This window comes from Schistocerca gregaria, chromosome 2, assembly GCF_023897955.1.
Source record: "Schistocerca gregaria isolate iqSchGreg1 chromosome 2, iqSchGreg1.2, whole genome shotgun sequence".
NCBI classification, from domain to species: Eukaryota; Metazoa; Arthropoda; class Insecta; order Orthoptera; family Acrididae; genus Schistocerca; species Schistocerca gregaria.
In genome coordinates this window covers 147,894,044-147,908,732 of record NC_064921.1, presented here as the reverse complement: position 1 = coordinate 147,908,732, position 14,689 = coordinate 147,894,044, and the positions used below count along the sequence as shown (strand labels likewise).

The following is a 14,689-nucleotide window of genomic DNA, read 5'->3' as shown; positions in this document are numbered from 1 at the left end:
AATTGCGTGAAAATGTAATCACATGTCAGTTCTAATATAATATATTTGTCCAATGAATACCCATTTATCATCTGCATTTCTTCTTGGTGTAGCGATTTTGGTGGTCAGTGGTGTGGATGTGTACGGGTACGGAGAGAACCTCATGAATCCATGGACCCTGCATGTCAGCAGGGGACTGTTCAAGCTGGTGAAGGCTGTGTAATGGTATGGGACGTGTGCGGTTAGAGTGGTACGGGCCCCCTAATAACGTCTAGATACGACTCTGACACGTGACACATACATACGCATCCTGTCTGATCACCTGCATCCATTTGTGTCCATTGTGCATTCCGACGAACTTGGTCAATTCCAACAGGAGAATGCGACACCCCACACATCCAGAATTGCTGCAGAGTGGCTCCAGGATCACTGTTCTGAGTTTCAACACTTCCGCTGGCCACCAAACTCCCAAGACATGTATTGAAAACATCTGGGATGCCTTGCGAAGTGATGTTCAGATCTCCATCCCCTCGTAGCTTCACGGATTTATGGTCAGCCCTGCAGGATTCAAGGTGTCAGTTCCCGCCAGTACTATTTCAGACTATTAGCCGAGTCCACGCCATGCCGTGTCGCGGCGATTCTGCGTGCTCGCGGGGTCCCTACACGTTATTAGGCAGGTGTACGAGCTTCTTGGGTTCTTCAGCGCTTTTTAGGTCATTAGTGAATAATGTGAGATGGCGCCCGGTGCAAGGCTCGCGTTCGGGCGCCAGCTAACCTGCGCCGTGGTGGTGGTGGTGGTGGAGGATGTGGGTGCGGTAGTGCGGCCCGGCGCCGGCAGGGGCCGTTGGGACCGGGAGGGCAGAGCCGGCGAGAGCGCGCAGCCACCAGTAGCAGTGCAGGCGCGTCCCCAGACACAAACACACTCCGTCCGCTCGCCATGGCCGCCGTTGGACCCCGAGTCGCCTTCGCTGCCTTTGCGCTCGTCGCGCTCTTCGTGGCACACGCAGGTCAGTCACTGCCATCCGACATTCTCCTACAACTCCACACGTCGCGGTCGTTGTCTTTATAGCAGCCGTCCGTCGTACGTTCACCGTGGACTGTAAACGTACTTAGTTTTTTTCCTCTTCTTTACATCTGCATATACATGGATACTCTGCAAATCACATTTAAGTGCCTGGCAGAGGGTTCATCGAACCACCTTCGCAATTCTCTCCCATTACAATCTCGTATAGCGCGCGGTAAGAATGAACACCTATATCTTTCCGTACGAGCTCTGATTTCCCTTAATATATCGTGGTGATCGTTCCGCCCTGTCTAGGTCGGTGTCAACAAAATATTTTCGCATTCGGAGGAGAAATTTGGTGATTGGAATTTCGTGAAGATTCCGTCGCAACGAAAAACGCCTTTCTGGAATTTCGTGAAGATTCTGTCGCAACGAAAAACGCCTGTCTTTTAATGATGTCCATCCAAAATCCTGTATCATTTCTGTGACACTCTCTCCCATATTTCGCGATAATACAAGACGTGCTGCCTTTCTTTGAACTTCTTCGATGTACTCCGTCAGTCCTGCCTGGTAAGTATCCCACAACGCGCAGCAGTATTCTAAAAGAGGACGGACAAGTGTAGTGTAGGCAGTCTCCTTAGTAGGTCTGTTACATTTTCTGTGTCCTGCCAATTAAACACTGCCTTTGGTTAGCCTTCCCCACAATATTTTCTGTGTTCTGTCCAAATTAAGTTGTTCGTGATTGTAATACCTAGGTATTTAGTTGAATTTACGGCTTTTAGATTAGACTGATTTATCGTGTAACCGAAGATTAACGCGTTGCTTTTAGCACTCATGTGGATGACCTCACACCGTTCGTTATTTAGGGTCAACTGCAACTTTTCGCACCCTTCAGATATTTTTTCTAAATCGTTTTGCAGTTTGTTTTGATCTTCTGATGGCTTTATGAGTCGATAAACGACAGCGTCATCTGCAAACAACCTAAGACGGCTGCTCAGATTGTCTCCCAAATCGTTTATATTTATTATGAACAGCAAAGAACCAATAACACTACCTTGCGGAACGCCTGAAATCACTTCTGTTTTACTCGATGACCATCCGTCAATTACTACGAACTGTGCCTTCTCTGACAGGAAACCGCAAATCCAGTCACATAAATGAGACGATATTCCATAAGCACGCAATTTTACTACGAGCCGCTTGTGTGGTACCGGTACAGTGTCAAAAGCCTTCCGGAAATCCATAAATACGGAATCGATCTGAAATCCCTTGTCAATAGCACTCAGCACTTCATGTGAATAAAGAGCTAGTTGTGTTTCACAGAAACGATGTTTTCTAAACCCATGTTGACTGTGCGTCAATAGACCGTTTCCTTCGAGGTAATTCATAATGTCCGAACACAATATATGCTCTAAAATTCTGCTGCATATCGACGTTAACGATATGGGCTTGTAATTTAGTGGATTACTCCTGCTACCTTTAAGGGAAAAGATATCGAATATCAGTTCAGGTAGTTTTTTGTTTTTAAGCCTTAGCTTCCCAGGCCATTATTTTATCACACACAGACCCATCTGCTGTCCGACAGACCGCTATATTTAAGTACCCATAAAAATTGTATTCAACAATTTCAGTGGAACAGTTCAGTTTACTTATGTAAAATTTTACTTTGAAACCACACCAAAAATTATTACAAATAAATTTTACAGTTTATTTTTCGAAAAAAACTGTACAAAATGGACTTAATATTACATGATAATATTAATGCTATGAAAAGTCTAATATACTGTTCTCTAAACTTTACTTTTTACTGTACTTTTGTTGTTTATTATACATATAATAACAAAAACAAACTCGCACGAAAGATTAAAAAATAAATACATTTGAGATTACACTAGTACTTTTTAAAACTCGCATGAAAGATTACAAAATAAATAAATATTGCACTAGTACTTTTTACGTTTTTAGTTTCCTTCTCGGAGACTCCCTTTGCTCTCGCTGGAAGTTTTTGTAGAGAATTCAGATTAGATTGGCTTCTTTCAAAAATGACAAGTATGTAGCGTCCTTCTCTTGTTTTGTGGGTCAGTTGTGGAGCATGTATCGCGTTTTCCCTGTCGTTCTAGACAGACTTCTACTCTTGGTTCTGCTAAAACCAAAACATGGCGAATGGCTGCACGAAGTTCACGGGAAATGTGACAGATGTCGAATCGCTTTTTATCTGTGGTGTGACCAACGAGTTTGCAAGCTTCTACAAAAAATTCGAGCGGCTCACATAAGTATACGAATTGTGACGGACAAACATTTACCCCACTTATGTCCAACATGTGGAAAAATAATACCACTGGCCATCGGTGTAAGAGGCTTCGAGTAACGATGTTTGTTTCGACCAGATATAACTCTACCAAGAACCTTTAGCTAAAGATTGAGCCTCTACACTTCCGTCGTTTTCACTTGTTTTGTTCAAGGAATTCAGTGGCAAAGCAAATTCGTCTTCACTTTCGCACTGTTCCTATTTTGAATTATCTTCACTTTCAATTTTGTTGTTACTATCTGACCCAAAATCATTTTCTAAAATGTCCTGAAACAATTTCAAAACAGTATCCTCCAAGTAATGCTCCGTTACACGAACAGTAAACAAAGACCTGGCTACTGTAACTATAGCACAGCGTTCTAGGGACGGTCTCAGAGACTGATAGTATGAAAGAAGACGTAATAAAGTAAGTACATTCACGCGGCTACTGGCAAAGGAAGCCACAGCAGCTTTTGGAAAGAACGGTGTCATCTCCTACCCACCCCTAAGCATTACCAACAGACACCTGGAGCATTTGGGGTTAACTAAATTATCCCCTAAGATTGTCCAGCAAGTACAGGGTGAGCATGAAGTGCTTCCTTGATAACACGAACTTATTTCTAAGGAACTACTCTAGATACAGTAATGCTCTTTGTTGCAAACGGTGGCTCAACTCTTACAGCTTTTTTTATCGGTAAACTTCTGCAAGTGCTCAGTGTGTTGCCCGTAGAACTAGGTGATACTCAGTTTCTCTCCACTTCTTTACAAACGCCTCATCCATGACAGCCTCTACAGTATTTCGTACTCCTGGCGTATACGCTTACACGTCAGGAACTGGTGAAAAACAGTTTATCCTCTTAATATAGCCCCACAGAAATGTCACGTGGGACTATACCTGTTGAATATGATGCCCATGATGTTGGGACGTCTCTACTGATCCGTGTATACGGAAAGTTTTCTTCCAAGAACTGGTAAACTAATAATCCCCACAGTGGCGGTTCATCATCTTCTTGAAACACGACTAATGACCGAAACTCCTATAACTGAGAGAACTGTTCACATGCAAGAGTTTACCCATAAAAATATTTGAACTGATCTACCATTTTCAAAACACTGCATAGATATGTGGAAATGTGTCCTTAAATAATTACTAGTGGTACAGGGTACCCTCCGCCACGCACCGTACGGTGTAGATGACAAACTTTACGAGTCTAACAACGTTTTGAAAAGAACTGTGTACCTGTATCTAGCATAGTTCTTTAGAAAAAAAAAATGTAATCAGGGAAAGACTTTATTCTGACCATGTACAACAGCAAGAAATGACAGCCCTTACCCTTGCAACCGCTGCTATTCCCATTTCCACAACTGTAAACTATATCTCATGCCTCGAAAGCTCTTCGACAGTACAAGTAAACGGAAAATGAGATTATGAATAGTATCCAATAGGCAGTCAGTTTATCTCGTACTATGACCCGTGCTTTAAAGAAACATCACAAGAGACGTAGCCATTCTATGAAGTGTGTGTCACGTTGATTCTACAGTGATTTTATGGTGCGGTGGCTGTTTTAAACAATGGATCGTTTCTTGAAAGAGAGAAGTTTGAATTCCTCTCTGACCCTTTCAGTGGTTTCCATAAATCAGTTCAGGCGAATGTTGGTTTTGTTACTTATGTTCACCTCGGCTCCGTTCATGACTTCATTCCTCTGCGACTTACTTTTATCCCCACCCTAAAAAACCCTGGTGTCAGCCTGCAACAAAGAGAAAGAACTCTATCATATCCGTTTACAAGATTAGTTGTAAAATCCTGCACCCTTTCAAATCGTTTAAAGCCTCAGGGAAATACTACGAAACTACACTGGATGGGACGAGAATGTAAAAACTGTAGTGTGGAAGACGAACTTTGGAAATGCGGAAACTGGCAGTTACTTACAGGGGCAAAAAAAAACTTTGATTTTCAATATTTCCTACCATTACTGACCGAATTTAAAAATTTAAAATGCAGTCATAATCTATTCACTATGAAGTAAAATATTACGTTGAAGAAATAACACAATAACTCAAGTATTTAAATTAGAAAATTATTTAAAAGAAGTAAAATCTCACGTTAAAGGTTTACCACAGTAACTCAAGTATTGAAATTATAAAATGTTTGACTTTCGTCAGGCGTCGTAACCCACAGCGTGCAGGTTCTATTCGTCCAGTATTTCAGAATGAACACTTAGCGACTTCCAACAAAATTTTCTCATTAGTTCCAACTTTCTTCCGACTGTTACTCGCTGAGAGCTCCATCGTAATAATGAAAGGAAGAAATCTTATCTCCTACTGCATTTTCGCTTATCGTGCGGTAACACATCAGGCATATCATTCTAATGCAATACTCCTTTATTACTGACTCTTTTCGCAACCATTTTGAAGACACTATTCACTTGTACCACAGAATATACCTGCAAAATTTTATAATTGTACAATACACATTTCGATAGGGATGATTCTTATTTCAGTTTAAAATGTTTTTAAAAAGGATGAGTTTTAAAAGGTAACTCGACGGATAAGTCCAGTATTTCCGTGATCAAACATCAGTCTGCCCGTGGATTTTTTTCTGACACTTGTTGCATCTTTCAACCTGGCAAAGACTTTAAATCAGTTCAAAGGTCGGAAGAACGCATCGACGTATATACTCGGACAGGGTCATGCTTTGTAAAGCACTGTGGTATTCATGCCAACATTCCGTTTAAGAACAACAATTTTTTTGTTCTGTTTTATAAGTTTTAACATCCTGTCCGTCAAGCGATCATTAGAAACATGAGAAAGGAAGGCTAAGAGTTGCGCGCCTTCGCCCACATATACACCATACAAGCCACTCTACAACCTTTGATGTGGGGAGGGGGGTACTTCGAACCAGTATTAACAACTATGTTGCCGAACGAGGTAGAGCAGAGGTAAAACGCAGGACTGGGATACGGGAGGACGTCGTTGAAATCCCCCGATTGTCCACGGTTCCTATAAACCACTTAAGGTGAATTCCGCGATAGTTCTATAAAAGGCACATGCTTCCTTTCCCTTTCTCAATCTGAGCTTGTGTCCTGTCTGTAATCAGCTCGTCGTTGACAGGGCGTTACACCTTTAACATAAGATTATACTTCATAATCAGTAGATAATGAGGGCATTTTAAAATTTTAAATTCGGTCAATAATCATACGAAATATTGAAAACCAAATTTTTATTGCCTTGGATGTCGTTCGGTAGGCAACCTGCAACAGTGATTGAGCGCCTGATTTAGTTGTTTAGTAATATAGATTATATTAGCTTCTGGAGCGAGGGAAATGTGTTTTCTCTTGGTATTCGCGTAATACACCATGGAAGCAAGAGAATAATTGTACAGCCTTTATCGAATACCGGTTCTCTAAATCTGCCCAACACTTCCCTGAGACTTTTGCAATGTCGTACAGGCTGCATGGATCTGTTGCGCGCCTCAGATTTCTTTCGATGCCCGCTTTTACGCCTGCTTGATAGGAACTTCCAACAGCAGAACAGTACTCAAGAACTCATCGCACTATTTACTATGCAGATGCACCACATTTTCCTAAAATGTCGCCAAAAGATGTCTTCCTTTAGCTTCTCCTCCCACTGATTTCACGTTTCGTCCCGTTTCGTAGTATTGCTCCTAAATACTTAAACGATATAATGCGTTCGAGAAGTTTTATATAGAAGCCATTTTCAAGTGGATCTGAAACTGACAATTTACGTTTGTGATTTAAGGGGGTTAGGACGTCAAACGGGCCGACTTGGAGCAGGAGAGGCACCACGGGACATTTTAATTTCCACTGTCTATACTTTTACAAGTAAATTCATAAAACTTTGTCAGTATGACCAGGAAGGATTCAGAATTCACATTCGTAGCAGCGGGAGTTCAAAAACGTAACAAAATAAATTTTTTACCTGTGAAATTTCACCATTTTTTCACTTACTATTGGCCGCATTTGTTGCTATAGGTACACTTTTCTTCATAAGTAAGAGAGACTGTTCGATGAATTTTGCACAACATACAAACCATACTTACAGGTGTCTGAAACTGTAGAATCTATTTAATTTATGAAAAAATGATGCGCTGTTACGTTTAAACTTTATGTTTAGAAAAAAAATCAAATTTTGTAGTTAATTATCTCAATTAATACCACAGTTTTTAATAGATTTGGAAAATTCTAGAGTTTCGTACACCTGTAAGTATGGTTTGTATGCTGTGCAAAATTCATCAAAGAATGTCTCTTACTTGTAAAGACAAATGTACCTATAGCAACAAATGCAGCCAACAGTAAGCGAAAACATGATGAAATTTCATATATATATAAAAATTATTTTGTTATGTTTTTGCACTCCCACTTCTATGAGTGTGAATTCTGAATCTTTCCTGGTCATGCTGACAAAGTTTTATGAATTTATTTGTAAAAGTATAGACAGTAGAAAATAAAATGTCCCGTGGTGCCTCTCCTGCTCCAAGTCGGCCCGTTTGACGTCCTACCCCACTTAATGGATATTTCAATACTTAATATACAGGACTGGCCGTGTGGTGATGTGGGTGGATCACGAGTTTTGGCTCCTGGATACCTCGATCAGGATATAACTGCGCGACGTAACTGCAAGTCCGACAAGCGTTGAAGCAGCTGTATGAGTAAGTCCGGCAACGATAAAAAGGCGCGCCTTATCGGATACGGGGACCTTTGGGTCAATGACGTGATGGCTGGACGGGTTCAGAAGGCAGTAGGCGCGTTCTAAGAGACAGGAACGCGAAATCAGAAATATTTTGTTGGCCTGAGTAGGCTGCACGGATTTTCCAGGAGCTGCGGGCAACCGCTATGCTGATTACATGTAATGTTGCGCAGTTACGGACGTAAACGTCCGTGGGTGAGAAAATACCTGCGGAAACTGAGGGAAAGACCTCCTGTTGGCAAAAGCCGTCACGTATGAAATAATAACTGAATTACGGTACCGTCAGTAGTTAGCACTAGTCGAGGAAGAGCAGCGCAGCCTGGTTGCTACCTAGCAGCAGCTATTTTAGAGACCACCTCTCGCTGGCTTGATTTCGCAAGCGGGTGGGCGTGCCCTACCGTACTGCTAGCTGGCCGCACCCTATTCTAGCGCGTCACCCATCCAAACACAAGAGGCAGGGACCACGCTGTATAGTGTGGCGCACAATTTTCTGTTTCTTACTAAGTTTCGTGATTTACGTAACGAACAAATCGAACGGTGTGTGTGTTTCGAACGCAGTGAGCATCCAACTGGTTTCAGTCACCTTTCTTACCGTCCTGTTTTGTGTTAACAATGGAGAAATAAACCAGAGAAAACAGTTTCTAGGAAGGAAGTAACAACAGTACTAATCTGTCAGTTACCGTACGCTTCTTTCCTTTCTCTTGCTCAGGATCGTGTGACAATTTCATTTTTTTCTCCTTTGCTCCTTGCTTTTCCTCTAATATTCATTCATGTTTTTTCAACTTTTTTCCCTTTCTTAACATCATTTCACAACTGTATTACATCATTTCACAACTGTATTCGTACTACCTCCGCCGTTGAATCCTAAATTTAACACTTGCCTTCTGAAGACATCTGTTTCTGCGGTTTCTCTTGCTTTTGTAGATTTCTAAGTATTTTTTAACTTCTCTGATCCGTTGATGAAAGTTTTTCGGTTTATCAGCCTAGTCGTAGTTCCTTCTCGTAATCTTCGCCTGAAGATGACGAAAAGGAAACTCGTCGAAACTTTACGACAGCACGACACCATGACTCACCCGACAACCCGATAAGATTCTGAGAAAGCCTACATTGCCATATTCTCGGATCCAGCATGTTTATCTCCATTCCCAGAGGCGCCTGAGGATTTGCTTTTTTAGTCTGTTGTCATACGTGCTGTATGAATGAATAAAAACATGGGTCTTTTTCCTTTTTTTCTACGATTCGATTTATTTTAGTCTATTTCTTAATTTCCAGGCTTATTTGCTTCTTGCTGGATCTAAACTTTTCTTCATATTCTAATACTTCTAGTTTGTCTATTTATAACTCAATATTGCTCAATAGATCCCTTCATTACCCTGATTTAACACATTTTTCCGTTTCTTGCTATGCGCTTCATATAGCAAATGAAAGTTGTTATTCAACATGACCTTTCCATTTTCTGTATTCTTCCATTAGGGACAGATTTTTCTAACCCATTTTCTTATGTTATCTCTCTTAGATACTTTAACTTTTGGCATTTCATATTTGATCAATATCTGTCTGTAAAACCTTTGGTGCGTTTTACTCTGTTACTGATAATTTGGTTCTCTCTGCAGAGATACTTTTACCTTCTTTACCGACTATCTGTCAAAGAGATAGAGTTTCATTTCTGCACTGTATCTGTATATTTCATAAATTAAGTGAAACTATGTGGTGCCAGATACCTTTTCAAGTCTCAAACATCTATCATAGAATTGTTCAGTTTCGAGATATGTCATAGTCATAAGAGCTAAACTTCGCTGGTGACATTAAAAACTTATTATAAGCAGGAGCATTGATATTTATCCACTCACTATCTGAATAAAAACTCTGTACTGCAGATTCCAAGAGGGGGGGAGGAGGTGCGCCTCACCTTGCCCCTCCCCCCTCCCCCACGTTGCTTCCATCAGGCTGGAAACCACTTGAACGATTAGGGTGCCATGATGACTAGGTTGTGAACGATTTTGCCCACTGGGTTAGGCAACCCGTCAGCACCCTGAGGAAAAAAAGTTGGAGCACTAATAACTCTAAAGTTCAATATAGAAGCGTTTGATTTGAAATTGCGTCTATTTACATCACGATTATGCCCCTAAGTCCCTGACAATGCCAAGCAGTTTCTTCTTGCAGGATATCAGGCACATTTAATTACTTGAACGGCTGGTTACCCATTGAGACTGTAAATAGCTAAATATTCATTACCTGCTTGTCGGAGTAAATGTTGAACAAGGTGACGCTGAGTAAGAATCTTGACTCGTTTTCGGAACGAATCACTGAAATTTACATTTTCCGTAGTTTCTCGAAATCATTTAAGGCATGTGCTTGGAAAGTTTCCGAGTATAGGACGAAGACTATAACGTGCCACCTCTTGTCCATTCAGAGTGTGTGTTGTGTAGGGCGTTCAACATCGAGTTCGTGCTAGGTGTCTTACGAGCTCTTCGGCTGGATGATAACACCAATCTTTCCCTTTCCTTCTGTGTGCATGTTTAAGAAATGTGGTAGCGTTTCATTTGAATTTTTGTCGATTTATTACCGGAACAGAGTGCGCTAAAGCCTTTGAGGGGAAGTTAAGTAGCATCCACGTAAAGTGAACGTCAAACATGAAAGGCCGCCATCGAACTTAGAGTATACTGACAGTGTCAGTTAACTGACAGACGCGATTTACTGAAATAACAAATCCACACTGTACTCTGCAGTTACGGAGAAACGCCGGCCGGAGTGGCCGAGCGATTCTAGGCGCTACAGCCTGGAATTTCGCGACTGCTACGGTCGCAGGTTCGAATCGTGCCTCGGGCATGGATGTGTGTGGTGTCCTTAGGTTAGTTAGGTTTAAGTAGTTCTAAGTTCTAGGGGACTGATGACCTCAGAAGTTAATTCCCATAGTGCTCATAGCCATTTACCGAGAAACGTATTATATTGTTTAAGCGGCTGCCTGTAATGTGTTTAATGGCAACAGTATTTCGTTTACAAAGAATTATTTTGCGAGACCTCCCTGTCATAAATCTTCCTGATGTCTTTTGCACCAGAAATATCTGAAGTGTGAGGACAACACGTCTTCGAAGAACCTGAGAATGGGATATTTCATGGGATCTGAGTTGAATGCTCATACAGAATATTGCAAAATAACTTAACGTTTTGACGTTTTATTAAAAAAGACAATATAGTACTCCTTAAACAGCAGTGGTTCGTAGTTTTGCAATACATTGGAGCGTAGGTAAAGGTGTCCATCTGGGAGAAATTTATCATACAAGAGAAACGTATGATAATGGAATTAAATCCAGACATTAAAAATTAAATTTGCTCTATCAGCTCACAACAGCTGTTGCATTTTTCTTTTTTTTTTTTTTAGGACGACCATGCTTATGTGGAATAGAGAAACAATACGTGGTCCTCATTAAAACGCCACAAGGAAACGCGTACTTCTTGCCCCACTGAATGTAATAGAAATTACAGATGGAAGCAATTACACACAGAACTAATCTTCTTACTGGGTAAACTGCGTTGCCCACCGACAAAGGTAGCATTAAAGTTTGTATGAAATCATTTAGAAATGTTCTGCAAAGGTTTTACACATTTTTGACTTGATAACTGTACAGACTCTAGCGTGAAAGTGTTGTTACGATCTACTGATACGTTAAGCAAGTTTTCTTCATTTTTGTTGTTGTTATAATGCACTTCTTACAACTGAATGTGATATTACAGGATGCTCAAATACGATCACCATATTCTATGTTTAATTTTAAAACGTAGCTACAATTACTTTCAGTTGAGTGATACCAAACACTTCTTTAAAGTTAACTCCCTCCTTTTTCCTCCAGGACTCAATTATAACATCTAAGTTGTTTCTAGCCAAGAAAGTGTTCTAAATTCCGTCCTAAGTGCTGACTTGTTTCTATCATACTGGGACGCTAGTTTATTAATCACATATTTTTGTCAGCTGGGAGGAAACTATGAACTCAAATACTCGACTTCCTAATATCTGCGCACGGCACTGATCACACTGATTAATGTTTTTCTACCAGAAATCTTGAGTCGTCTTCAATTCCTTCAATACGCCTCTACAACGTGAGACGTGCGTTTTCTGCTGCACTTTGTCTGGAACCGACCTAAAACGCCGGAAGAAACCTAACGCTTCATTTGTCTGGTGACACTTCATGAATTTACATTGACTAGGCTTTCGCGTCAATAGTTAGAATAGTTGGCAGCCTAATAGTCAACACGAATGGCGCTCAACTGTTTAGCCAACGCAGTCCATGTTTCGAAGGGTCGCACGTACAAGTTATCAATGCTCCTCTAATGTAATTAGGGGGTGCGAGCCACAACTGCGCACTTCATTAAGCGGCAGCTAACTACGCATAAAGCAGAAGCTGTAACACCAAGTCCCCAGTTGGTGTGGCCTCTTTAACTTCTCTGCAGAAGTACACTCTATGTATTTTCTCTCATGGGGCTTCCCATTTTCATTAGAAAGGTGAAATGTTATATCAAAAGATAGCTGTGAACAGAACCTTGTCTCCATATTTCGTCATATTTTGAAAATTTGTACACTCCTTGTTATTTGATGAAAAAAAAAGTTCAAATGTGTGTGAAATCTTATGGGACGTAACAGATAAGGTCATCAGTTCCTAAGCTTACACACTACTTAATCTACATTATCCTAAGGACAAACACACACACCCACGCCCCAGGGAGAACTCGAACCTCCTCCGGGATCAGCCGCACGGTCCATGACTGCAGCGCCCCAGACCGCTCGGCTAATCCCGCGCGGCTGTTATTCGCTGACTAATTAAAAAAGTAACATTGTTTCTGGATTAAGGTATTGCATAATCAATATCCTGAGGTTTCCAGTGACAAAACATTGAAATTTACAGGATGAGGCTTTCACTCTGCAGCGGAGTAAGCGCTGATATGAACTTCCAGAAGCTATCCCGCAAAACGTTCAGAACTAGAACTCCTGAAAGAAAGGATATTGCGCAGACATGGCTTAGCCACAGCCTGGGGGATGTTTCCAGAATGAGACTTTCACTCTGCAGCGGAGTGTGCGCTGATATGAAATTTGCAGAGTGAATGTCTCATTCTGGAAACATGCCCCAGGTTGTGGCTAAGCCATGTCTCCGCAATATCCTTTCTTTCAGAAGTGCTAGTTCTGCAAGGTTCGCAGGACAGCTTCTGTAAAGTCTGGAAGGTAGGAGACGAAGTACTGGCAGAAGTAAATCTGTGAGGAGGGGGTGTGAGTGGTGCTTGGGTAGTAGCTCATTTGGTAGAGCACTTGCCCGCGAAAGGCAAAGGTCGCGAGTTCGAGTCTCGGTCCGGCACACCGTTTTAATCTGCCAGGAAGTTTCATTCAAATTTCGGCTTAAGATCTAACGCAGTCGACACATTTTCGTATACCAATTTGCACCCTATCCAGTCACATCAGTGTGAAGAATCATCTTCTGCAGCGCGGTCCGCTGCGAGACATTCAGGTAGTAAGTCGGTAAGGCTCAGGAAGGTACCGACAGGAATGAAGCCATGACGACTAGTGCGCTAGATTTCTCGGTTGATGATACATAGCGCGAACAGCCCGAGTGAGGTGGTGCCGCCGATTCTCGACTTGGTTTGGATCTGGGGAGTTCAGAGGCCAGGGCAGTACTGTAAACTTCAAACCAAACATGTACATTGCTGCCTGAACGTAGCATTGTCCTGCTGGTGCCGACGTAAAACAATCAGCTAGTAGTGGTTGACTTGGTTCCAAGAATAGACGCACACTTGTGTTGATCCATTGCGCCTTCCAGAATGTTAGACGTTTCACGCCGTAGACACCAACGGCCATCTGTCCAGTCGAGCATAAAAACGTTCTTCATGAGAAAAGACCACCTGTCCCACTATCGTGTCGTCCAGGTGCGGTACTGACGTGCAGCTTCCAGCCTTCGTCGCCGATGAACTGCAGTCAGCATGGGTGCATGAACCAGGCGCCAGCTGCCGAGGTCCATACGCAGCAACGTTCTCTGACCAGTCATAGAGGAGACATTGTTAGTAGCCCTTGGTTCACCTGGGAGGTGATTTGCTCAACAGTTGCACGTCTACTCGCCTGTACACATCTCCACAGCTGTCATTCACACCAGTCATCTTTGCTCGTGGTGCAGCACTGTTGCCTCGCCGCCATCATGCCTTGCACGGTATACTTTAACCAAGGCGGTACGCGAACAAGGGGCGTTTGAAATGTCCGTGCAAAGTCCGAGAGATGGCACCACCGGCGCGTATCGAGGTCATGTTTATTTAATAGCATCTTTGGAAAGAACGCCCACCAAGTTTCAGCCAAATTGGTCTATTTCTTTGTGTTTGGCATTCGTGTGAATCAAGGAAGTCGAGTGATTGTCACAAATGGACGAAGAAGAATTTCGAGTGGTGATTGAACATTATTTTATGAAAGGCAAAACGCCCCAGGAGACTAAAGAGAAGCTTGATAAACATTACGGTGACCCTGCACCTTCGATTAGAACAGTTTATAAGTGGTTTCAAAATTTTCAGAGTGGTCATATGGGCACAAGTGATGCTGAACGTTCTGAACGTCCTATGGAGGTTACAACTCCAATAATCATTGATAAAATTCATGATGGATGACAGAAAAGTTAAGGTGCATGACATTGCTAGTGCTGTGGGCATCTCGAGTGAACGGCTACATAATATTTTGCATAAAAATT

The 14,689-nt window shown here is 41.9% G+C and overlaps 1 protein-coding gene across 1 annotated transcript in view; it reads left to right on the top strand.

Moving 5' to 3' along the window:
* The first annotated feature begins 742 nt into the window (after window positions 1-742).
* Window positions 743-14,689, top strand: part of LOC126336565 (uncharacterized) — a 130,175-nt gene continuing 116,228 nt past the window's right edge. Inside the window, exon 1 of the mRNA XM_050000414.1 lies at window positions 743-986. Within this exon, the coding sequence (XP_049856371.1) occupies window positions 917-986 (70 nt within the window). The 5' untranslated portion in view covers window positions 743-916. The remainder of the gene's footprint in view (window positions 987-14,689) is intronic.